Source organism: Mustela nigripes, chromosome 3 (genome assembly GCF_022355385.1).
Source record: "Mustela nigripes isolate SB6536 chromosome 3, MUSNIG.SB6536, whole genome shotgun sequence".
Lineage (NCBI taxonomy): Eukaryota > Metazoa > Chordata > Mammalia > Carnivora > Mustelidae > Mustela > Mustela nigripes.
The window spans coordinates 40,277,819-40,305,405 of record NC_081559.1 but is presented as its reverse complement, the minus strand read 5'-3'; the positions used below and the strand labels follow the sequence as shown (position 1 = coordinate 40,305,405).

The 27,587-nt window shown below is 44.4% G+C and overlaps 1 protein-coding gene across 4 annotated transcripts in view; it reads right to left on the bottom strand.

Moving 5' to 3' along the window:
- DGKD (diacylglycerol kinase delta) overlaps positions 1-27,587 on the bottom strand; it is a 113,978-nt gene that overhangs the window by 86,210 nt on the left and 181 nt on the right. For all 4 annotated transcript variants that reach the window (XM_059393744.1, XM_059393746.1, XM_059393745.1 and 1 more), the window contains exons 2-3: positions 3,772-3,882; positions 2,046-2,126 (exon numbers count right to left, since the gene is read on the bottom strand). In XM_059393744.1, coding sequence (XP_059249727.1) covers positions 2,046-2,126; positions 3,772-3,882 — 192 coding nt within the window. The remainder of the gene's footprint in view (positions 1-2,045; positions 2,127-3,771; positions 3,883-27,587) is intronic.

Here is a 27,587-nt window from a genome sequence, read left to right as displayed (position 1 = left end):
TAAAAGTCTTTCACCAGCCAGTAAGTAAACAATAAAATTAATGGAGTAAAAATAACAATATTCTAAGTAAAATGAAGAATAAAATAAGAAAGACCACCAGGAAAGTCTGAATAATTTGATAAGCCATGAACTAAAACCAAGCAGTTAGTTATATCAAAACAAGTAGAAGTTTAAATGGAAGAAGGAAAATCCCATTCGAATCAGCAACATCAATAACCAGCCCATAAATAAATAAAAGTCTTTCACCAGCCAGTAAGTAAACAATAAAATTAATGGAGTAAAAATAACAATATTCTAAGTAAAATGAAGAATAAAATAAGAAAGACCACCAGGAAAGTCTGAATAATTTGATAAGCCATGAACTAAAACCAAGCAGTTAGTTATATCAAAACAAGTAGAAGTTTAAATGGAAGAAGGAAAATCCCATTCGAATCAGCAACATCAATAACCAGCCCATAAATAAATAAAACCTGAAAGTATCTGAAACTAACACTAACCCAAATGTCAGATCCTATATGTAAAAAGAAAATTACCCACTTTGACTGAGTTATAAAAGAACTAGAAAAAAAAATCAGGGAGCATACTTTACTTCTAGATTGGCTAGCTTAATACAGAGAAACAAGCTTCTAAATATTCCATTCCTGCCATTAGTCATACTTTATAAGGATTTTTTTTAATATTTTATTTATTTGCCAGAGAGAGAGAGAAAATGCATGAGAGTATAACCAGGGGGGAGCAACAGGCAAAGGGAGAGGGAGAAGCAGGCTCCCCTTTGAGCAGGGAGCCCCATGCAGGACTCGATTCCAAGACCCCGGGATTATGACCCAAGCAGAAGGCAAACACTTAACCATCTATACAGATTTTTAAAGTCGGCCCCCGAAACCCAACTTGTAGTCATACCTGAAATGCTGTCTATAAAGCCATTTAAAAAATATGAGGAACGGGGGGCGCCTGGGTGGCTCAGAGGGTTAAAGCCTCTGCCTTCGGCTCGGGTCATGATCCCAAGGTCCTGGGATCGAGCCCGCATCGGGCTCTCTGCTCAGCGGGGAGCCTGCTTCCTCCTCTCTCTCTGCCTGCCTCTCTGCCTACTTGTGATCTCTCTCTGTCAAATAAATAAATAAAATCTTTTAAATAAATAAACAAATAAATAAATGAATGAATAAATGAATAAATAAATAATAAATAATATGAGGAACGGGATGCCTGGGTGGCTCAGTTGGTTGGACTACTGCCTTCTGCTCAGGTCATGATCCCAGAGTCCCAGGATCGAGTCCCACATCGGGCTCCCAGCTCCATGGGGAGTCTGCTTCTCCCTCTGACCTTCTCCTCGCTCATGCTCGTTCTCACTGTCTCTCTCTCTCAAATAAATAAATAAAATCTTTTAAAAAAAAGAAAATGAGGAACATTTTGATCAATCAACATGGAAAAATGCCCAACATAAATTGTCAAGAGGAAAAAAAACTGGTATAAAATAAAAGAATCATAATAAGCTTATGGTGTATGTGGGGGAAGGCACAGGTATTTAGAAATAAAGATGAACACTCCAGAGTAAGCAGTTGGTTACCTCTGGGTGGTGAGGTCACATGACTTTAGGTATTTGGAACTTTTACAAAAAGTACAATGTAACTTCTTTAAATTTGGGGGTAGGGAGGGGAACAGTTTAAAAGTAAAGAAACACCCAAAATATCAACAGCATATGTTTTGAGGTAGCTGAATTATGGTTGTTTCAACATAGTTTCTGTGTTTTCCAAATTTTCTACAATAATCGTGAAAAACAAGCCTCTTTGCAAAACTGTTAGAGAAACGTTAAAAAACAACATGTTAAAAAATTCACTTGGACCCTCTTGTTCTTTTGAGCTTCCATGTGCCAAATTCTTAGTTTTTCTCCAACCATTCTATTATTTTCAACATTAAATTCAAAATTTGCCAAGAAGACTTCCAATCAGAAAAAATAAAATGGTCTGAACTGCTTACATGCTTGTTCAGATTAAAAAGGAAAGCAAAATGTGGTGAGGAATCAAGATAGGTGTGGTCCAGAGTCTTACCGTGAAACTGTTGTTGACGTTCTTGGTGCTGGATTCAGCCACGCTGGCATCTGTCAGGTCCACCTCGTCAAATATGATCGACTGGAGAAGAGACCCAGGCACCAGAGTCAGTGTGGGGCCAAGGCACCCTGGCCCAGCCACTCTTTCTCCCTCAAGCCCAGCCAAGCACCCACAGACACCCAAGCCCCTTAAAACTTGAGCACCTGACAACTACACGAACACTAACTGCGTCCACAGCTGCCTGCTTCTAACAAGAGCACAGAGCTCAAAGGTACAGCTCTGTGTGTTTTTTAAGCCAGGAGTTCATGAGTGACTGCATTCATGGAGAAAAACAAAACAAAACAAAAAAACCACTGTGGTTCCTGTATTTATTTTTTGTAATCAGCATTTCACTTCTATATGTGAAATATCCCCTCACATGGAGTCTACCTGAGGGAGCAGGGTTCTAGACCGAGGATCCTCCGTCCTTCCAGCTAGAATCACACTTAGGGGGAAAGGTCCTGGCTAAAACAAATGATTCTAGGAAGAGAGATAGAAGGGATCTGGCCATGAGGAAAAAAAAAACAAAAACAAACAAAAAAGGGAGCAGACCAGAAGGAACCTAGTCCTGGAGAGAGAGACAGCCAGGCTCCAGAAGGAGGACTGGGTATTCTGCCGGGGAAACTCCCTCCCCAACCTATTTTCCTCCCCATAGTCCCCATCTCCTGTTTACCTTATTGTCCCCTCTAAGAAGACTCCACTGGGAACCCCTGGAGGAAATGCTAATGACTTAGGAAAGAGACTCACCCTTTTAAGTAACAAGCCTCCTCCCCCAAACCCCTTCCCCAAACACACACACACACACACACACACACACACACACACACACACACAACTAACTCTAAGTGTTTTTTGGTTTTTTAATGAGGGATGCAGTCAGAACCCTCTCCAAACAAGTTGCTCTGTTCAATTTCAAAAATTTTAATGCATTCTCTAGGGATCCATCTCAAAAAAAAAAGTCTGGAATCTAAATCATTTACATTTTAATACCAAAATATCAGTATTGACAACAATACCAATACAATACTGGTATTCAGGACGCCAAAAACTAGCTTTGCAAACACACATTCATTTAAACGGATGGGAATTCAGTGGCTTTCACTGGCTTCTTGTCTTTCTCTAGAGCTGCCTGTGACTCTCCCTGCAAAGCTCATACACAAGCCAGCACAAGGGAAGGCGGAGCTGGGCTAGAACTTCACAGTTCTGTTCACACATCAACAAGCCCAAAACGCTCCAAAAACAGCTTCCATTAGTGTCACAGACATGTACTACTTACCTCCACACTCATTAAGCTGTATATATTAAATATCTATAGCTTTTTGAGTGCCAATTATAACTCAATAAACTGCTTTTAAAGAAAAGATATTTTAGCCCATAAGAGATTTGGAAGCCTGTGACCCCAATTCTTCCGAAAAAGAGATCTTTCACTGTAATTTGATTATTTCTGTGACATTCCCCCCTTTCCCCACTGGTGACACGGAACACTAAGGGGGAAAACACTCAGTAAAAGTCAACATGTATAAGAAATAAAACATGCCTTAAGACAAATTAAAGCTAGCACTGCAGAGTATTACCAAACTCACGGGAAATAACAGATCTAAGCAGTGGAAGATAAGAAATCAGTAGGGGACTCGGTAGAGACCCTGCCGAGTCTGTTCTCCAGTGGTCTCCACTCACTGCACCTCACCTTTGCCGTTTTTGCATAGTACAGCGTTCGCCCCCGCAGCTTGAAGTATCTCCTTTTTGATCGCTGAAATGAATTGTTCTGTTTGGTCAGCATCCCCTCTTTGATGACGGTCTGAAAGCACAGAAACAATTCGTGAGCAAGAGTCTGCACAGTGCCCTGGTGCCCATCCCACGGAACTGAACACAAACGGGCCAGTGCCTGCCTGACCACTTAGGCCACTGGCCTGACCCAAGTACTTCTCACACTCTCCCCAGACCTGGCCTCTAGACAGGCCGAGAGTGCTGCCTGGGAGGGCTACACAATTCTGAAGGACGGTGGCATGCCTGAGTGGTAAGGGTGTCAGGGGCCCAAGGTGTGCCTGGCTATGCCCAGGAGATCAACAGAAGGGGGACAAGAAGACTTGAAGGAACACAGTAAGCAGCAAGGGGCCAGAGCATTCTCCAGCTTCAGCATTTGGTATTTTTCAGCTATTCTTGGCGTCGTCTCCGTGTTCTCTGGCCTCCTGCCATTTCTCAGGATCCCGTTGCCAAAACTGTCGATGTAGGTTGCTGTGGGGTTCAGCACAGCTCCAGGCCTGTGCCCCAATCAACCCTCACCCTATTCACAAGCTGGGTACATGCCTCTGCCCACATTGTCAGACAGAAGTGCCACAACCAAAGTCACTAAACTCCTCTCCTCCTGTAAATCAAATCGGTCCACCATTTACCTGGAGTTCCCTTAACAGCCAAAGTGGACAGCGGTCCACTCACCATGGCTCAATGAAAGCCAAGGTCTCGGCAGAGACCCAGGCAGGGTCTCTACCGAGTCCCCTACCAAGTCCTTATCCTGGGACAAATTTCCACTGCTTAGATCTGTTATTTCCCGTGAGTTTGGTAATACTCTGCAGTGCTAGCTTTAATTTGTCTCAAGGCACGTTTTATTTCTTATAAACGTTGACTTTTACTGAGTGTTTTCCCCCTTAATGTTCTGTGTCACCAGTGGGGAAAGGGGGGAATGTCACAGAAATAATCAAATTACAGTGAAAGAACAGGGGGCATGGCTTCTCCTGGAGCTGTTTCCCCTCCAGTGCTGTCCCGGGGGCCAGTCTAACAGGACAAGGTAGTCCTGCAGAGCACTCAGAACCGAAATGCTCAAAGAACTACTTGATCATTAGACATGTGAACTACTGGGAGCCACTAGGAAACAAACCGAATAAACAACATGCCTAAAACAGGAGCCTGGCTCTCGGCACGTACATACAGTTTTCCCCAGCTGACAGAAACGGCCAATGTACAGGGGGTTTCACCATGGAATCAGGGAGAATGCACAAAAACTATGCCCCATATACTAATACCGGTTCAGAGAAGTTTTAGAAGAATTACCTAATCCCATATAGCTTTGCACTTTAGGTAACTTTTTAAAGAAAGTATCTGTCCAAAGCACTTGGGTACCTGTGGCCACTGAAGATGACCTAAGATGAAACCAGATATAGAAACCTCATGTAACCCAAACACGTCAGACGACAAGAGCAGAACACCAGTGCAGTCTGGTCCTTCCACAAGCCAACTCAAAACAGAGCAGGGAGGGAACTCGGGATGCAGCTCACCCCCACCCTGAGAAGAACTCCAAAGAAAGCCCCTGAGGGCTTCACCAACATGGGGCCGTGCACCGGGACCCCAACCTGAGACGCACAGTGCCCTGTCCACAGGGCATGGAAGTGCTGGCAGCTGCTCCCCTCCTTATCCCCGCCACAGGATGTCCTCTCGAGGAGCTTCCCAGGCAAGAGGAGCTGCACGAGCCAGCTCGTGACCTTTGCGCCAGGTGTGATGGGATCTGTGCTGTCCAGTTGGCCTTGTGGTACGACAGCAACCTTCTCCAGGTCCCAGGAAAAAAACTACTGAGAACCTCCCTCCTCATGCTGTGGCTTATACCTCCACCTTTGCTTCTGAGGTCACCTGCCAGCTCTCCTGGGTAATGAGAGACTGGCAGCAGCAGAGAGAAGATGACAGCATCACCCAATGACCAAAGGAACAGACAAGCAAACTACAGTCACAGAATCAAAAACGGCCATCCTAAACGAAGGCGCTGCTTTTCTGAAGGGTGGGAACATGTGCTGAACCAGAGGCTGAGTCCATGGCAGAGACCAAGCACCCCCTCTGATCCCAGTAGCTACGGGTAGAGACCATCCCCGGTACAGAAGGACTAGCAGGTCGTTTCCCAGCGTTCTTTTCAGAGCCAAGTACACACGGACGTCCATCTCAGCGCGCTCTTCAGAGACCCAGAACAGCTATGTCTGCACACAGCAAGACAGACCCACAGGCGCCAGGGCCACGCTCCAAGGCGGCCTCTCCTCCTTGACCTCACAGGACTCTCTCGACAAAGGCACCGCTCCTCACCCCCACGCGTCTTCCTTACCTCTGCAGGGGAAGTCACCACTTCCATCTCTTTTCTAAATGCAAATTAAAAAAAAAAAAAAAGACAACAAAACCAACAAGCCCAGACCCAGAAAAGTTATACTAAGTTATCTTTAAAGGAATGCTAGAGTACTTTTTCTTGCATCTCCCGCCACACATCTCACACATAAAAGAAAAGCAAAATTAAAACACAATCCACTCTACCACACACACACAAATCTTTCAGAAAGCGGATGAGAGCTGCGATCTTGGGCTACCCAAGGAGGGCCGCTGTTCTATTTATAGAACAAGAGCACTCAGAAAAAGACTCTGGTGGGTTTCAGCGGAAAAGGCTGGGGAAAAGATAAAGACCAGTATTTCTTTGAAGCTTTCTCAGAAACTGCGTTTCTTCTCCTGATTCGCTGCTCGAGAATACTATAGATATGCTGCAGAATATTTTTAAACACTCAGTCAAAAGCAATGAACTAAAAGTGGTCAAGAAAATAACACCCCTGAATAATCTGCTGTGTTTTGCATTTGGCAGCTTGTAAATGGCACCCACAGGAAACACTGCTCAGCTGGCAGGGCTCCTCCTCGTGCCCAATGGAGCAGAGAACCAGAAGTCAAAAACCCAGACTCAAGCACAGCTCGATCAGGACATGCTGGGCGGCCATGCTCTTAGAACCATTTTGTCAAGTTCTTTGCACAAACAAAAGGGCCCACTCTGTCCTTCAAGCAATCCAGGGCACCTTCATCACCATCAGAAACCCAGAAAGGACAGATCTGAAACACACACAGGCACTGAGAATCAGAGTGGGTAAGTGAGCCCCACGCCCACCTCCAGAAAGGAAGTTAATACAGGGATGAAACCGGTAGTCCAAGCGTGGCCCTGGGTGCCACAGCCACCCACGGTGAGCTGACAGAGAGCAGCTGGCCCATAGGCGAGACTGCCAGGCACCTGCTGAGGGAAGCTCAAGTCTCTAGTCATCCTGCTCAGGAACAAAGGACTGAGGAAGGCAGCTCTGGAAATGCCCTTAAAAAGGCTTCAAAACAGGGGCACCTGAGTGGCGCAGCAGTCAGTTAAGCATCCAACTCTTGGTTCCCACACAGGTCGTGATCTCAGTGTCCTGAGATAAGCCCTGCTTCGGGCTCTGCACTCAGCACAACCTGCTCGAGATTCTCTGTTGCTCCTGCTTGTGTGCTCACACACTCTTTCTCTCTGATAAATAAATAAGTAAAATCTTCGGCCTGGGAAGTGGAGGGAGAAGGTTTCAAACGAGTGGGCAGGAAAAAGCAAGAACAGGCCCCTCGAGCCCTGGGCAAACCTGCCCAGATTACTGAGAGCAAGGCCTGTGGGTCTCAGACCCTCAGGTATACTTTGCAAAGATGCTCTTGGCCACAGTATGGAGGAGAGGCAGAGGGAAACCTAGAAGCACACAGAACAGTCCAGTAACTCTTGTAAGAGGGCAGCCAGCAACACTGAGCCTCTGGGAGGGAAACAGGGACACAGACTTGAGAATGCCTGGATGGAGACGAGGAGGACTCTGGTTTCACGGGAGAGGCTGGGGGCTTCATTTGGGGCATGCCCACGAGGTCCTCAAGCATGCCAGGGGGAGCTGAGCAGAGCAGAGAGACAGCAGCGTATATGAGGTCAGGGTATGAGACAAGGTTTAACAGGAGAGACGTTTTGGTAAGGCACATAGGGAAAAGGAGCACAAAAAGAGCAGGCACAGGAGACTGGGAATCCCAGGACACCAAGTCCAGGTACAGAGAGGCAGGAACCCAAAGGAAGGATAGAAGAAAGCAGGCACAAGGCCAGGATCAAGGAGACAGCCCCCAGGAGGCTGCACTAATGATGACGACTGGGTGGAGTCGGAGGAGGGCTGCCAGGGCTAAGCCAGAGCACAGTACACGGAATGTGACCTGGATGGGAGGAAGCAAAGATGGAGGTGGGTTTTTTAACCCACATGTTTCTTAACTTTTTATAAACATGGGATCATAGTGCACACACCATACTTTAACTTCCGATTTCCTCTCCTGATATATCGTCAGCACCCTTCCACGTTAGTGAGTACCTTTGTCAGCTACAGAGCATTTCCACATACTGCTGTGCACTGCTGTGTGTGTACTCAACTCACCTGGGCTGCTAGAACAGGTGGAACGGGTCCCACTCCACGCTACCAACAGCACTTCGAAGAACAGCGCTACAAAAGTCTGTGCCTGCCCTGGACTCTTCCTTAAGGCAAAATGACGAGAAGCAGCATTTGGGGCTCAAGACAGCCCAGAAATAGATGCTGACAGATTTGAAAGTGTGATGAGTGACAGCAGCAGCTTCTCCAGCTGGGGGCGAGGAGGGACCAGTCAGTGGCCGGGCCTAAAACAACCGATTATCCAAGGGCAAAAATGCTCTCAGTCCCCCACCTCACACACGTGGGCTACAGATGAAATGCAAAAGGCACAACTCTAAAAGCTTCAGCAGACAATAAAGGAGAATTGCCTTATAACCTTAGGATTGGGGGGGAAAGGGTCTTAAGCAGGATTGAAAAAGTACTAAACACCAATTATAAAACTGCTTAAGCCAACTATATTCCAATGGAGAACTTCTGTTGATCACAGACACCTGACAAAGAAAGGAAGAGGGAAGCCAAGGTCTGGGAAAAGATACACGCAATAATGCCAATGGCCAGAGAGAGCATCCAGAACATTCTAAGAACTCCTGCAAAATAGTAACAAGAAAAAGCAACTGCTAAATGGAAAACTGGCAGAAGGCATGAACCAGAGCAAGTCCAATGGTGACTAAGAGATGCTGAAGGGCAGTATGCTGGACAGAAAGGATCCCTGGGGGCGACCTCCTGATGCTCTGCTGGGTTCACACATGCAGTTTATTAAACGCATTTATGCTGCACTGACATTTACATGCGCATTACTCAACATGGGAAAAGAAAGGGAAAACAAAGCTCGTCAATAAAAGGATAGAAGTAAAAGCTCAGGCAGAGCACTACTGGTGCCTTCAGCATCTTGTGTAAGTGGGAGAGTGTGCACATGTTCCTGACGACCAGACTGCCTGAGTGGACAAGGTTAGCAGCTGAAGGCAGGCCAGGAAAGAAGGGGGAAGATAAAGGAGAGAGGAGGGAAAAATCCAGCCCAATGTTCAAATCAGCCATCTACTTGTCCTTAAACGTTTTTAGTCCTCCAGTAAAAACGTATATAAACCTGATATTAGTCCACATGATAAAAAAAATCCACAAAGTTCAAAAAAAGTGGGGAATTAGCATAAAAGTTAATACACAAAAGAACTATTAAAATGTTTCTGTGGGGGGAAAAAGCTAGTAAAACTTAATACCTTAAATTTGCATATCACTTGAAATTTTCATGAGTATTTTTATATCTGCTTGCTTTCTTTTTCTCCCCAAGATTTTATTTATTTATTTGACAGAGAGAGAGAACAAAGCAGGGGAACAGCAGGCAGAGGGAGAGGGAGAAGCAGGCTGAGTAGGGAGCCCAATGCAGGGCTTGATCCCAGGACTCTGGGATCACGGCCTGAGCCAAAGGCAGACGCTTAACAACTGAGGCCCCTCCTTGCCTTCTTAACAGAACAAATACATACGAATATTCTAACTGGCAAATAAGAAAACTGGGCGTTGAAAGATTGAATAATCTGTCCACAGTTAAACACCTACTAGTAGACCACAAAGAAATATGAGGCCCCCTTCACTCTTATCAAAAATAGGGCATGCATGACATACCCAAAGACCTAGAGGTTATTTTAAATGCTTACTAAGTACTCATCATATTTACTATATACATATCTGGCATTTTTACCTTTTAACCTTCCATCAACTTCAGAGTTACGCAGTAATATTCCCATCTTACAGATTAGGGGATAAAGGGTCCAAAGAATTAAGTAAGTCACTCAATGACACACAACTAGTAAAAAGACAACCTGGAATTCAAATCTAGTTCCTAGACAGCAGACCAAAAACATCTGTTGGCAAAAAATCTACTGATCATAAAAATCTATTGATAACTCTGATTTAAATAAATTTTTTTTAAAGATTTCATTTATTTATTTGACAGAGAGAAAGAGATCACAAGTAGGCAGAGAAGCAGGTGGTGGGGAGAAGAAACAGTTTCCCCACTGAGCAGGGAGCCCCATGTGGGGCTCATCCCAGGACCCTGAGATCATGACCTGAGCCAAAGGCAGAGGCTCCACCCACTGAGCTGCCCAGGAGCCCCTCTGATTTAAATAAATTAAGCAAAGATAGCTTCATCAATTCAAAACACCATCCACAAATTCATCCCAATTCATCTGATTCAGAACTACCTGCAACTTACCTACAACTCCCCTACCTACCTACCACCCGGTCTTGTCACATCATCTCAGAAGCTGAGAAGTCTGCTCACCTTGGGCCACAACTGTATGTTGACACATCAATGTCTCCATGGCACCAACAACCAGCAGGAGCGAGAGACTAGAGGTGTACATGGGTTACTGCTGTACTGGAGAATTCCTCTCAACTCCTCAGAGCCGAACCCTACATCTGCTGCCACCAATCCAACACAAAGGTGCCCACATGAGTTGTTTTTCCTAAAGACCCCAAAAACGCTAACCCACAGAGAAAGGACAGCCATTCTTTTCTTACCAACCAAGAGAACCCAACTTCCCCTTTGCTACTACCCTGGTTTTCCTCCTTCAATACACTGCCTGCAAGGTTAAAAGCAACCATGTCCCAAAGCCCCTGTCACTTGAAGTTCCATAGAGAGTTAGGAAGATGTCCCATTCCTGTCCCCAGTAATATGAAGAAGGACGAAAGCAGAAGACCAAAGAGTGGCCGCAAAGTGTTGGGCCAAAATTCCCTCAAAAGAACTGCTCCTTGATCTGCCCTTCCTTTGGAGTTCACAACCACCTTCCCTAAATCTGAGGGCTCTCCTATTACTCTGGTATGGCCCCTCTTTGCTAATACACTCTCAGTTCTGAGGGGGCTGGTTGAACCAAGTGCGGCCAACAACATCACAACGCTGATCACACCTCCGCAGTCCTGGCCACATGATTCACTTGGTCACAGAAACCGACATGGAGGTAATGCTTACTAAGCATAAGTCCCACCAGGGCTGGGGAGGCAAGAGAGTTGCTTTGCATGCATGTGAGAACACATGTGGCTTCGAGTCCCCATTCCCTGATCCTCTCACCTTGAATGCAGTCACCAAGTCTAGAGCTGTAGCAGCTACGGTGCGGGGAGACCATGAGCTGGGAGCCAGCAATCTAAAGCTGGTGAGGCAGAAAGGCACAGTGTGGAGTCCTAAGGCATCATGTGGCTGACTCCCTGGCCAGATCAAGGAGGTACAAAGGGCTGAAGCTGTATTAGTGATCTTAATCACCTGGGTGCCCAAGCACAACACACTCTGAGGAAACTTTCTGCAAAATATCATAGGGGGCTAATATCCCTAATCAGTAAGAGCCTCTAAAATTTGAGAATAAACTAACAATCTCTTTTGTTTTTAAAGGCAAAAACTAAAAGAATCTGTTCACAAGAAAAATAAGTAAAAATGGCCCTTAAACACATGAAAATATGTTTGACCTTATCTCATTAATAAAAAAAAGAAAACTAAACTAAAATACACTATCATCATCAGATTGACAGAAAAAAAAGAAAAAAAACACACAGGTACTGTGGGCGAGGCCATGAGGAAACCACTGATCAAACAGGGCCTGAGGTAAGTCCTGAGGACAGGGACCTGCCAAAACCTAGCAAACCTACACATCTACCCTTTCACCCTGCACGCCAACTCCAAGAAGCCCATCCCACAGATACTCTGGCAAAGAGCATAAAATGAAGTCTGAAGTCTGTACAAGACTATCTGCTGCAAAATATCATAGCAAGAGTCTAAAAATAATGCAAGTGGTTGAATAAGCTATGGTATATTTAAAAAAAAAAAACAGAATACTATACAATTGTAAAAGGAATGAGGAAGATCTTTATACAGCTATGAAATGATCTCCAAATTCTATTAAACGGAAAAAAGAACACTTATGGAGCCTGCTACCTTTTGTAAAGTGGATGTGTGTGTACACGCACACGTGTCTGCAGAGATAATTAAAAGCAACTATGTATATATATAATTTTTTTAAATTTCCAAACAGAAACAAAGGAAGAATTAACCAAAATAATAAAATAATAAAAATGACTGAATGGTTCCCTCTGGGTGGAGAGGGCCAGAGCAGACAAGACAGGAAGGAAGCCAGCCTTCTAGAAGGTACAGAATTGTAAAAGGACTCCCAGAGAAGGGAGGCCACCTGGCGCAGCACCCAGGACAGCTCTCACTGGCCCCTATCTAAGGGCTTCCACAGATGACCCCACTCCATTTACACAAAGACACTCCATCTACACAAAGAATGCGCGCATTCTCATTCCACACAAAGGGGCGGGGAGAAGACAGAGTCAGGGCGTGTGCGGGGGGGCCTACTCTGCACCAGGAACTTAGGAAGCCTCAGGATCACATGATCTTCACTGTGAGGAGTTGCTTCCCCATTTCCTATATGAAGAAACTGAGGTCCAGAGAGGACCGATATCCACAGAGAAGGGACAGACGTGGGGTTCAAACCCAAGACTGTGTGATTTCACATTTAGATATCAAGTGAAAAAATTAAAAAGTATGCTTGGTGAAAGGTTTTCTTTTGGTTTAGTTGTACCTCTAAGAACAAACACAGTCACAACTAATCCTCCCACTTCTCTGGGGTGAGCACATGGACAGATGTGCACGGGTCAGGGCACAATCATCTCCACTGCACACCACGTAGGCAAACCCAACCACCAGCAGCAGAAGCGACTTCCAAGTACGTTCGTGTACACAGCACACACATACACACACATACACATACACTGTGGTGCACTCATAGCACCACAGCCTCGCAGGGCTGCTGTGAGCCTACAGAATAAAATCTTTCTCCCCATGGACCGGTGGAATGAAATGCACTCTTTGTTTCAACAAATATTTATTGAACACTTAAGTGCAAGTACGGCTGGGAACATGATGATGAAAGAGACAGGACCCTTGACCCTTAAGGAAATTGTGCACTGACAGAGGGATACTTTTACAACATAAAAAGTACCATAGGAATGTGCTTTAAATACTTAGAAGAAAGCAGGGCTCGGGGCTGAGGACAGAGGAAAAACAAGAAAGACACAATGCTGATGACTGCTTAGACCGGGTGACTTGATTAAAACTCCTCTCCCTACTTTTGTGTATGTTCGGAAATTTCCATCAGAGAGAGATAGGGTGCTCTGGAAACTCAGAAGTGAATGAAACACACCAGAGGCCTGAATGCAAGGCCTGCAGCTGCTACCACTGGAGCTAAGGGCAGCAGCTCCCCGACATCCCAGGTTCCTGACCTGCAGATCCCACCTCAGGGGGTGCTGCCCAGAGCAGGAAATGCCCAGGAAGCAGCAAAGTGCTACACAAATGCAAAGCAGTGTTATAACCATCACTACTCAAATGCCTCTTCCCTGGGTCCCACTGCCCCCTTGCCCATTTTCAGACAGAAGGTGGAAATAAGAGTCCGGTGTTAAGCAGAAGCCTCTGGGCTTACGGGAAGTGCTTTTTCTTCACTTGAGAACACTCAGTCCAGCCACACTGCTAACACCTGCCACTGACATCCTGCGATAACATCCTTCCAGTGTGTTCTCAGTGCGTAAATAAGACAAAAAGGGGGGTTATGTAATATACAAATTATTTAATAATCTGCTTTTCCAAATATATTGTGACCAGATCCACTTTTCTGTGTTTCTCTGTAGCCTGTTTCATCTTTTCAAGTGCTTAAGGGCACTGAAATAATTATGAGCAAATCTAAAAAACTGACAGCATTTCATATATGAAAGAGTTTCAATGTCAGGTTAAAATATATCTTTTTAAAAAATATATATCTTATTTATATCAAGACCCTAAACTCTGCTTAGGTAAGTTTAAAGTTACTTTCAACACAGGAGTTAAAAGTTTAAACAAAGGGGAACATAACTAAGATACTGCATAAAATGTATTCATTTATTAGGATACTATGAAATTTAAATCCTACTTATCATGCCCTTTTGTATATCTGGCTGCTTACACTGCATCTGTTTTGATCTGACAGCTGGAACTGTTTCAACTGTGATTCAGGACATTCCAGAAAAAAGCCTAAGGGCAGACTCTTCTCCATTTTCTGCTACCTGCACACAGCACCCTTTATACCCTCCACATCAGGAAACCTCGATTGAAGGACATCATGTTAAGCTTTTGTTTTTGTTTTCTTTAACAAACAATATGCCCATTTTAGAAAATTCAGAAAAGTAAAAATAAAAATAATCCAAACTGCACCACCCTGGTATCAGGGCACAATCTCTGGCATCAGTTCGGAAACTTTCGTTGTCTTACTTCCTATGCAGTGTTTTGCACACAGCTGAATGGCATTCTGTACACACTGCCTCTCTGTTTCCCCAACATGACAAAGTACTGTCCACATTACTGCCTTCCTCAATCACCCAAAAGGCTGCAGTAGACACAAAAGCCGCAACTCGCTCTGCCACTTCCCAATTGTGCAGCCTGGGCACTCAGCCACCATGGTAACCTTCACGCATTTTTGAAAGGGAAGCAAGACCACCTAGCAGGGTGCGTGATGCCAGCACGGAAAAGCTATGTCAGCTCTGTCATTAACCCACTGAGTTGCTACACTGGGCTGGACTATCTCGGGGGTTTGCAACTTTTTATATTTAATGCTGCAATAAACATAACGTCATTGTACTTTTCTTATTTAAGCCTATTTCCTCAGCATACGATTCCACCAGTGGAATTACTGAGTCAAGAGTATGGACCGTCTATGTTTTTCAAACATGTCACCAAATCATCTCCCCAAATGGTTGCACCCATATGTGCTGCTGGAGAGTGAAGAAGCTACAGGGTTTCTATAAACAGCAAAATTCCAGCTCACGCACAATACTGGCTGGATATAAAAATCTACTTAGACAATTATGACTAGTAGATAGTAAAAATACACTTGGGCAATTAGACCCATAACTCACTACTGACAAACCTCGTTTTTACTTGCCCTCTTTAAGTACCTGAAAACATTAAAAAAAAAAGAGATAAAGAACAATTTCTTAGACTTCCTTTGCATTCAGCTTCTGACTACTAATCCATCTTTGTCAAAGAGTTCAAATATAATGACCACCAAGTGGGATTAGACTTAACAAGATGGGTATTTCAAATTTTCCCAAACCATGAAAAGAACTGAACCAAGTTCACACCCCATACTTGAAATATGGAGAGTTCTAGGACAAAAGAAATTCAGAAATACAGATATTTCCTTTCAAACCCTACAAATGTGTAACTGTCTCATAACCATCCATAAGAATGATTCTATTATCAATCCTTATAAGAATTCCACTGAGACCACTCCAAAATAGTCAAGATTACCAACCAATTCTGAGAAGTTCACAGCTGATTTTAAGTATTATAGGGTATATAGCTTGAAAGGCCAAATCCAGCTGGGAAAAAAGTGGTCCTCTTCAACAAATGATGCTGGGATATCCACATGCAAAAGACTGAAACTGGGCCCTTACCTCACACCATATAAAAAAAATTAACACAGAAAGAGCTAAAACAATAAAACTCTTGGAAGAAAACACTGAAGTACATTTTCATGACCTTGGATTTGGCAATGGTTTTTCAAATATAACACCAAAAGCACAAGCAAGGAAAGAAAAACATAAACTGGACTTCTCTAAAATTTAAAACTTTTGGAAAAAAAACCTTTTTAACTTTTGTGCATCAAAAGACACTGTAAAGACTGTGAGAGGAGGGGTATGTGGGTGGCTCAGTCAGTTAAGCTTCTTACTCTCAGTTTCAGCTTGGGTCATGATCTGGGGTCATGACCAAATATCACATCAAGCTCCATGCAGAGTCTGCTTGGGATTCTTACCCTCTCCCTCTCTCTCCCCTTCTGCTCCTCCCCCCCACTCACATGCACACTCATTCTCTCTCTCTCTCTCTCTCTCCCTAAAATAAATAATACCAATCTTTTTTTTAAAAGACAGTGAAAAGAGAACCCACAAAATGGGGGAAAGTTCATTGATTTGAATTTACTGAATACTGAAGGGCCCAGTCTTCACTATATATAAAGAACCCCACAACTCAACAACAAAATGATAACCCAACTTAAAAATGGGCAAAGGACTGAAATAGACATTTCTCCAAAGATACACAAGAGGCCAACAGGCATATGAAAATATGCTCAACATCATTGGTCACTAAGGAAATGCAAATCAATACCAGGAGATGTCACTTCATAGCCACCAGGATGGCCATAATAAAAAAGAAAAAAGAAAAGAAAAGAAAAGAAGTGTGGGCAACTGCAGAAAAACCAGAACCCTCCTACATTGCTATTGTACTGCTGGAAATATAAGATGGCATGGCCATTGTGGGAAACAATTTAGAGGTTCCTCAATAAGATATACACATAACCACCCAACAATTTCACTCCTTGGGTAAATACCCAAAAGAACTAGAAACAGACATTCAACCAATAACTTGTTCATAGAAGGCCTATTCTATTCACAACAGCCAAATAGTAGTAGCATTCGAATATGTATCAAGAGATGAAGGGATAAACAAAATGTGATATATCCATACAGTGGCATACTATTTGGCTATAAAAAAGAATGAGGCACTGATACATGCTACAACATGGATGAACTTTGAAAACATCATGCTAAGGGAAAGATGCCAGACACAAAAGGCCATATATGGTATGATTCCATTTATATGAGATATCTAGAAAAGGTAAATCCATGGAGACAGAAGGCAGATGAGTAGCTGGGGAAGAAGAGGGAATGGGGAATGACTGCTTAATGGAAAGGGGTTTCCTAAGGGATAAAAAAAATCGGGAACTAAATACCGGTGATGGTTGCACAACACTGTTAATACCTAACGCCACTGACCTGTATACATTTAAAATGGTTAAAGTGAGGGGGTACCTGGCTGGCTCAGCTGATAAAGTATGTGACTCTTGATCTCAGGGTCGTGAGTTCAAGCCCCACATTGGGAATAGAGCCTACTTAAAAATAAAGAAGTAAAACAAAATAAAAGTAAATAAATTTTTTTTAATAAAATGGTTAAAATGGTAAATAAAGAAAAAGAACAAGAGTGCTCCTCTCCCATCTTGCTACAAGGGACAATGCACCACTTGGCCTGGATCCTGGGGTGTACTTCACCATCATGGGACAAGAGGAGCCAGGCTTAGGAAAACTACCACAACCCAGGCACCTTCACCTTCAGATGGAGAAAAGCAGAGACAGCCAAAAGCAGGTGGCAGGTGACCCAAAGCATCACACTACTCAGACTGAGGTGGCAGGGAGAGCCGGCCCAGAGCAGCACAGGCACAGCACTGGACCTGAGACCAATCTCGGGCAGGACTCACATTCCCTCCAGGAGCCAAGCACACAGTTAATGGCACTTCAAACCCGAAGACCGGGAAAAATATTCCAGGCCTGATAAATCAAAACAAGACAGGGGGGAGACGGGGTGGGCTGAAGATATATTATAAAGCACATGCATAAATCTAAATGAATTTATTACAGAAACCAGAAGATCATTTTAGCAAATATGTGCTTCTTGTTTTAAGATTACAGGAAGACACTGACTCTATTAAAAAATTAGTTTTTTCAAGGACAGGGAGCACCAAAATGAGAACAGGATGAAATTAAAGCACAACAAGCTACAATACAGGACATGATTAGAAAAGGAAGCAAAAATAATCACACCCCAGCAAAATTAAAATCCATATATAAGGGGCTAAAGGGGAAAACATACACTGCAGGAAATGTCATTGGTCATGTACAAGCCAAAACGTGAGACCTCAGAAAAGCTGCAGGATACAATGCAGAGAAGACTGGGAAGAGCTCACCAACAGAGTGATGAAGGGACAGATTAACCCACAAACAATAAGAACCACAGAAAAGGAACACAAAATAAATGGAGATGCAAAACTCAGAGGTACAAACCCAAAAAAAGGAAAAGCAAAGCCCCACCAGGTTGATGTGCTAAACTCACTGGGCACTGCCTGTCCCAGACACCTCAGCCCCAGCCCACCATGACCTACAACCCCACTTCTGGAATCTAGCCCAAAGATGAAACGACAGATCAAGGCACAGCAAGCAAACGCTCACGGGCCAAAGAGCCACCGTGAAGAGGCTCCCCTAGGAAAAAGTGGACAGTTTAAGCATCAAAAGAAATGACTACCACTGACTGTAAAACACTGAATAAAAAGAATGAATCCACAGTGACAGAGTGAGACAGCGAGGGAGAACAGAAAGAGAACGTTTGCCTCCATTGGAGAGGATTCTTCTACCAAATCCTTACTTTGAAAATTGGTAATTAAACAGGAAGAAACCAGCAATTACCCTGCCTTTTTTTTTTTTTTTTGAAGAAATTGTAGCTCTTCCCCAGTTGAAGTGGGAAAAATTTACAGAATACCAACAGACAAACGTGGAAAAGATGACAGAAAGGGGGCACTCTCCATTTTGCAAACCCGTAATTGGTTCAGGAAACTCTTAGGCATGAATGCTGAAAACTGTTAAAGATAAGTATATTTGCTTGATGCCCAAGAACCACCTCACAGGTTCCCTCCTGACAAAGAGGGAAATCCACACTTCCAATGGAAATATCTAGCATCTCCACATAAAGCAAATGATGACACAGCAGAGGGGACAGCCTGACAGGACACTGAACATCCCAGATCAAGGAAATTTGCCCAAAAAATCAACCTGCATAGAAACAAGTCTTCAAAACTCTCACTTCCAGTTTACAGCAAATAAAAGGATCAAAGAAACCACAAGGAAACAAAAAAAAAAAAAAAATCCAGACACAGATTTTTAAGACCACTGCCCTTGTCTCTCCAATTCATCCATGTCACAGTGGGGAGGAGAAGGAGAAAGTGCCTATGGGGAGAATTTGAGGCTCAGAGATTGAAGAAGTACAACAAAATATAATGCAACAATTTTGATTGGTCATGATCCCCCAAGGGGATTTTGGTTCAACTGGGGGAATCTAAAAATCATGTGCTTATTAGATATTAGAAAATTACAATTAATTTTTAGGTATAATAACGGTGTATAGGAAAACATCCTTATTTTTAGAATTCCTTATCTTTAGAGTTTAGGTGATGACATACTTTAAAATGTCATTTTTATGAGTTGCATGCTGAGCTATCTAAGTGTAAACTACTGTGATACCTATAAGTTACTTTCAAAAGATTTAGCAGATTCCTTATATTCAACACATATAGATAAGGCATTTTTGGCAATACATTAACAATTATTGATTCTTGGTAGTAAGTATAATAGGCATACACTGTACTATTATTCTTTTTAAATTTTTCATAGTTAAAAATTGAAAAAGAGCCTTCCTTGCAAAGGTATTCTTCACAGAATATACGATTACAAGGGGTAAGAATAAAGAGATTTTAACAACACAGAGAAATGCTTGTAACATTAAAGTGAATATTTACATATACTTTCATTCCAATTCTGTTAAACATACCCAGAAAAATACTCTGTAAGGAAATACAAAAGTAACAGTAATGATAGTGCAGGGGGACCTCTGGGTGCTGAAATCAGGAACTTACCTTCTTCCCCTCCCCTCCCTTCCCTCTTCTTCCTTCCGAGCTTCTCCCACTTCCTTCTCTGACTGGTCCTAAAGCCAGTGGCTGAGCTGAGCGGACCCTCCCTCCCACGGTCCCACTGCTCCCTCTCTCAGGCTCCGGGAACCACTCCCACTGCTGCCACATGACTATCAAGGGACAAGGTAGGACCCAGTAGGAAGAGTAGGAAGAGGTGCCATCTGGAATCTACGAGGCTTGAGTGGCTTCATGGCACCCTGGCAAGCCACCTAACTGCCCACCCCTCACCTGTGAAATTAGGATAGTTGAGAATAAGAGGAGCCAGGGAACCACTGCAGCAGGGCCCAGTGAGAGTAAAATCCCAGAGCTGGTCCTCAGGTAGAGCTCCTTATCTCAGAGAAGAGCTCCATTAAGCAGTCAACAGAACCACAGTCCTCCTCTTCCCCAACACCCACACCAAACCATCACTAAGTTCTACCAATGCCAAATCCAACTAACTCTATTACCACCACCACAGCCTTGACCCAGGCTACCAGCTCCCACTGAGAGCCACAACAGAGCCAGAGTGATCCTTTCAACATAGATCAGATTACATCTCACTCCTTCCTAGAACCTTAAAGCAGGGATGGCTGGCTGGCTCAGTCAGTAGAACATGCAACTCTTGATCTTGGGGTCATGAGTTCAAGACCCATATTGGGTATAGGGATTACTAAAAGAACAAAATAATAAAACAAAATCTTCAAGCAACAGCACCTCACTCCTACAGAGCCCCTAACACAGCCTCCTACCCAGCTCCCCAGCCTCATGTCCCTATCAAGGTCGCCTTAAGTCTTCAACTCTATCCACATCAGCTTTCTTTTAGCCCTTTGACTTCTCCAAGCTCCCTCTGGCCACAGATCCTTTGTATATCTCTTTGACCAGCTACATCCTCCTCATTCTTTTTTAATCCTTTAAAAAAAAAAAATCCTTTTCATTATAAAACAGCATACATATTAAGTCCACAGAACAAATACTCATAATTATCACAAATTGAGAACCCAACACCTACAGCAAGAAACAGAACACAACCAGCACTCTGGAAGCGTCTTCTCTAATGCACTATCCAATCACTACCCATATTTTCCCATTATCCAGACCTCTGGTAATCATTTATTTGCATGCAAGCTTAAAGACACAAGCACGCAAGACTAAATACCTTATGTCCTATCCATTCCATCCTGGATATAAATGGAATCATATACAACATTCTTTCATGTCTGTTTTTTTGCCCAGACTACATTAATGCTACGAATAATCCTAAAGTCAGCAGGTAGCAGCAGTTCATTTTCATTGATGCATAATATTCTCTTGTAAGACCATACCATAATTTACTTATCCATTCTACTGCTGACTGATGTTTGTGTCTTTCTACTCTTGAGCTACTATAAAAAACACACTAGTAATACTCTTGTTCTCTTGGGGTACATTAGCTCACATAAGCTATTAGATACATACACCTAGAAGTAGAATTGCTGAAACATAGGGTATACATTTGTTCAACTTTAACAGACACTGCCAAAATGTCTCCTAATGTGGTGTTACCAAATAATATTCCCACCAACAGCAGCCAAGCTTTCCCTTGCTCCACATCCTTCCTAACACCCAGAAAGACACATTAAATGAAGAGGTGCACAGGGCAGGGTATGGGGAGTGAGGAGAAGCAGAGCTTCCATGCCCACTCTGGGCATGCAAACCACACACATTCTCTCTCTCTCTCTCTCTCTCTCTCACACACACACACACACACTCACACTTCTGTGCTCATCAACCCAGAAACTCCTTGAATCTCCTTGTTAAAGAGGTTTTATAACTCAATCTTCAAACCCCCTCTGCTCCAAGAAGTTGGGGGTAAGGCTGAAAGTTCACACTTTTCATCACTTGTGTGGTCTTTCTGGTGACCAGCTCCCATCCTGAAGCTATCTAGGAGCCACATCACAAGTAACCCCATTAGCATAAATTCAGATGTAGCCAAAAGGGGCTCATTATGAATAATAAAAGACAATCTTATCATTCATGGTCCAAGTGAACATGAATTTTAGAGGAACACTATTCCAACTATTCCTGACCTCAAGGTAAAAAGCAGCCAGCCCCAGATGCCAGCTCACTTCCGCAGACCTTCATCCTCCCCAGTCCCAGCCCCGTAATACTACATTTTCTCAACAGTTGCCTCGTATTAACAGATGTGCTTGGCAGAAGACTAGTCAGTTAACTCGGCCCACCATTACCAGGAGCAGAAGTCACTTTATCCTACTCATCTCCTCCTAATGCCCCCCTCCCAGGATCAGATCAAAATTACCTGTACATCCTCTCAAAGCACCCTGGCTATCACCAGCCTAATGCTCATCCCTGTCACAATGCCACACTAACTATGCAATTGCCTTACTAATGTCTGTCTTATCTTCAGACTGTTAGCTCCAGAGGTATTTATGATTGTGGTTCAGTAAGGTACCCCAAGTGCCTAGTACACCTAATATTTGCTGAGTCAAAATGAATCTGTGGGGGAAAAAAAATGAATCTGTGAAATAAGAAATAATGACTAGCCCATGGTATTCCCACTCATATTCAATAAATTTACTTTTTAAAATGATTTTCATTGCTAATTGTTTGCCACATTCATTTTTATTTGCTCTCCTGGCTGCTAGAGATGATGAATCAGCCAGCTTAAGCTGGGGGAGGAGGGGTTCAGGGAGAATGATTAAAAAGACAGAAATAATCATAAAAGAAACCATTTACTGAAGGCTGATGATATGTCAGGCCCTATGCTAAGCATACATAGATTGTCCCATTTACTTCTATGACTTAACATCATCATTTCTATTTTAGGGATCTGACTACTCCTATTTCCTTTCTATTTTGCAGATATGGAAACCGAGGATCAAGAACACATTTATTGTCACTGCCACCAACCCAGGAACAGGTATTTTCCCTGTTTCAGATGAGGAACCCAAGTCTTGAGAGGTCTAGGATACTGTCTATGATATCTCAGGTCTCATAAGTGGGAGGAAAGGGTGTGAATCAACTTCATTTAACACCAGAGTTCAGGCTATTAAATATACACAAGAGCTTTAAAACTTTTCATATGACTACACAGCCGTTAGGATGGCTATAATTGAGAAGAAATAATCGCGGGTGTGGAGACACTGGAACCCTCACACACTGCTGGGGGAATGTAAAATGGTGCAGTCACTCTGGAAAAGAGTATGGCAGTTTAAAAAAAAAAAACTACTCCCAGATAGACATCCACGAGAAATGACCCACATGTCCAACAGAAACATGTATGTGAATGTTCATAGCAGCCTCATCCAGAACAACCAAAAAGTGGAAATAATCCAAATGCTCACACTGCAACACAGATGAACTTTGAACACTTAACGCTAATGAAAGAAGCCAGACACAAAAGGCATGTACTGCATGATTCTATATATGTGAAACGTCCAGAATCAACAAATCCTCAAGACAGAAAGTAGATGAGCAGTTGTCTAAGGCTGAGAGAATTGAGAAGGAATGAGGAACGGATGCTAATGGTTATGGGGTTTCTTTGGGGGTGATGAAAACATTCTAAAATTGACTATGGTAACTGTTGCACAATTGTGCATATATTACAAACCACTAAACTACACACTTTAAAGGAGTTAACTGCGTGGTGTGTGAACTACATCTTTATAAAGCTATTTTTTTAAGTCTTTTACAACGTAAACATTTTGTCTAATGTCTGCTAGTCTTCATTTCACAATGGGAAAAATGCTTTGTTTAAATTTGAAATCAGGGGAGCACCTGGGTGGCTCAGTGGGTTAGGCCTCTGCCTTCAGCTCAGGTCATGAGCTCAGGGTCCTGGGATTGCTTCCCCCGTCTCTCTCTGCCTGTCTCTCTGCCTACTTGTGATATCTCTCTCTGTCAAATAAATAAATATGTTTTATAAATAAATAAAAATTGAAATCAGGAATATGAGCACTTTTGTGCACAAAGCAAAAAATGTAACTTCTTTAAATAGAGGAAACTCTATCTTAACTGATAATGCATCACAGAATCACACTGTTCTTTATTCAAATTTCAGAATACTTTATAATATGCTAATTAATCTACCGGTGTATTAGCCCCATCTTCTTTTTCCACTCTAACTAGGAGGTCCTACAGAGTCACTATTGCACTTTACAGTTAGGAAACACAAATGAAATAATGTGTTTGTTGGGCACAGTTGGAACTTTGGAAAATATCAGACAAGCGTGAAATGCTAAACTACTACAAATGACCATGTTAAATCTCCACTCATCAAGTTTTCATAATGCTAAAGACTTGGGGAAAAGTTTTTTTTTCTTTTTAGATTTTTTTTTTTAATTTATTTATTTGACAGACAGAGATCACAAGTAGGCAGAGAGGCAGGCAGAGAGAATAAGAGGAAGAAGCAGGCTCCCTGCTAAGCAGAGAGCCCAATGCGGGGTTGGATCCCAGGACCCTGGGGTCATGAACCCAGCTGGAGGCAGAAGCTTTAAACTTCTGAGCCACCCAGACATCCCTTGGGGAGAAGTTTTATAAAAAAACCTATAAACTAAAGATTTCTTTGGGGTTTGGGAAAGCATCTCTTGACACCTATGTCATAAGGACTTGTTCCTCAAAGTCTGGTCCATGGGCCAGCAGCAGCAGCAGCATCTCCTGAGAGCTGATTAAAATGCAGACTCTTGGGCCCCATCCTGGACCTACTCAACCAGAATCTGCATTTTTAACATGATCCCCAGGGGATACGCCTGAACATTAAAATCTGAGAAGCACTGTCATAAAATCCTTCCCTTCCTTTTTCCATTAAGACAGCTCTTAGCTTGTACTGGACTGGTATTTCAAAAACTTGTCCTCAGTTCCATTCTCTGATCCTTTGCTCTACTCCAAATTGCAGAGGGGTTGACCCCTAACAGGCCGGGTTTCCCAAGCAAGAGGGGGTTGGGGTAAGACTCCAGCAGGAGCTGTGCCCTCTGAAGGCACCAGGGCCCACCAGACAACCCTGGGCAGTTCAGTCTCTTGGCAGGTGGGAGTTGCTCCTGGGGTCGGAAATGCCCCCTCCTCCCTCTGTCCTCCAAACTCAGGGGTGACAGTGGTTTCCTACTTGTTGCCTCATCTCTGGATTGCTTCACTGGCCACTATCTACATTCTCGGTTCTCAATCACTCGTACAACCACTCCCCTACATTAAATTCCCTCTGTTGTAAAGATTTTTTTTCTTTATTTGAGAGGGAGAAAGAGAAGGAGAGAGAGCATGTGGGAGCACAAGCAGCAGTAGCGGGGAGGGGAACAGGAGGGGCGGGGAGCAGAAAGGAGAAGCAGACTCCCCACTGAGCAGGGAGCCCCAACTCAGAGACACAGACTCACTTGATCCCAGGACCCTGAGATCATGACCTGAGTCTAAGTCAGACATTTAATCAACTGAGCCACCCAGGTGCCCCACATTCCCTGTTTTAAATACTTCAAGTGGTTTCAGCTTTCCTGTTTAGTCCCCAAATGATCCCCGTACCATTTTGGATATTTCTCTTATGCACCACATATACCAGAGCAATTTTCTGAATGGCTTATCTGCTTTAAAAAATTGGGGGGAGCTACTGCACACGGAAAACCTCACATTTCCCACATTCAGACAATCTCTAACAACATGAAAAAAAAATTAGCCTTAAGCTATTTGTACAGCAGATGTGACTGTATTCAGCAACTCAAATCCTCAGGGTGTATTTTTAACACGCTACCCATCACTCCTCCTCAACCAGAACAGCTGGTAGGTACAGCAGCTATTGTTTGTTTGTTTTTTTTCAGGGTGGGGGGGACACCTCCTAAAGAACAGAATTCTGGACAACACTGGAATCTCTGAGAGATCTAATCTTAATCACTTGTAAATCCCATGATCTACCCCACACTGGGCACATACAAGAATCCAGGACCAAACAACAGGGGAGAGCAACTCTTAATATCATTTATGGCTATGTGGAGATCTTCCTACAAGCACATCTGACTGGTCACTCCCATGCTCTGAATAACCATCAGCAGCTCCCTCTTGCCCAAGGCCAAAAACCCAATTCCACAGCCTGCCCTTTAAAAATCCAGCCCAATCTACCTTTCCAGCCTCTTCCTTCCTCTCAACCTGACCCACTCACCTTCAGATCATTCCCAGGTGTGCCTAAACCTTTAGATACAGTATGTGTCAATATGCATCAACTATGTGGAAATGCTTCCTTCCCCAATTAGCTTGGCAAACTTTTTCCCTCAAGAACTGTTTTAAAGGCGACTCACCGCCCCCCCCACATGCCACAGTAGGTGTCCTCTGAGCTTCCACAGGACTTAGTAGGTCATACTGTCACATTCATAGATGTCCATCTCCTATAGACTAAGATCCAGACTGCTACTGTCCATCTTAGGATCCTGACCATGGTTCAAATCCAGATCCACCTTTCCTACCTGTAACACCCTGGGCAAGTCACTTCACATCTCCACCTCGATTTCCAAACCCCTGAGATGGGGATGATAGGTAACACCCAGCTCTATGGGTTCTCACTAGTACTAAATGAGTTATAGCACATGTAGAATGCTGTAAAGTTAACCCAAGAAAAGTGCCTGGCACATTGCCTGGTAAGCGCTGAAGAACTACTCTCATTATAATTATTACTATTACCGTTATGACTGGAAAAAAGGAGGTGTCCAATACCTATTTGCAGAATAACTGGAACACTTCCCAATAAACGCGTCTGTAACACGTTCAGACCCAAGATTACCCCCATCGCAAGTATCAGAGGCTGACTGAGGGTAAAGCAAGAAATGGCTCCCACAGTGAAAGTGTCAGCTAAACCCAACTGGCCCCGGAGGAGAAGCGCACTGCAGCAGAATGAGAGAGTCTGTGCCAGCTGGATCGGCCGGGGCTGCCCACAGAGCCAGCATGCCCTCTGCCACCTGTCCAGCCACCTGCCCCAGGCAGCCGTGTTCTAACAGCAAGGGCTCACCTGTAGCCAAAACCATAACCAGTTTGCAACGGGAACCGCAAAGGGAAAACAAAGGGCGCAACTTTCCTCCCGCAGAAAGGAAATGCGTCTTTCTGCAGCGAATATTTAGCGTCTGGAAGTTCTCCGCCGAGTTAGGTGCCCAGCGGGTGCGCAGCCAGGGAAAGCCCCCTCTCCCCGCTTTCCCCAGAGGGAGGGAGAGCCGGTCAGAGAACGCGCATCCCTGGTCTTAAGGGCACGAAAACACATGCGAGTCAAGGAAGAGCCCCCACACGCCGAGTCCGGTTGGATTTCCCAGGGGACCACAGGTGAGTCTGCGGGGCACCCAGCGGGAAATGACCGGGTCAGTCCTCAGAAAAGAGCAGAACCCGGGGTTAGGGGAGCGTGCGCTCGCGGGGCGCGGCCAGCAGCCCCCATTTTTGGTGCGCTCGCCCCCAGCCTCTAGGCCTCCGCTTCCTCCCGGTCCTTGCAGCTCGGGGCTTCCTCGCGGCCCACCCGCGGCGGGCGCCCCTGGTCCCGGCGCCCCGCCCCACCCGCTCGGCCCCGCGCGGAGCCGGAGCCCACCTGCTCCCCCGGCCCGGGGTCCCCGCCGCCGCCCCGCCCGGACGACGCGCTCAGCCCCGGCGCGGGGCGGGGCGCCTGGCCCGTTACCCCAGGAGGTGCGCTCCGCCCGGACGGCGGCGCCCGGTGGGACTCCGGGCCGGGCAGGGCCGGGCCTGGGCGGCTCTCGGGCCGGGCCGCGGGCCTCACCGGGCTGCCGCGGTGTGAGGGGCGCGCGCCCGGGCCGCCG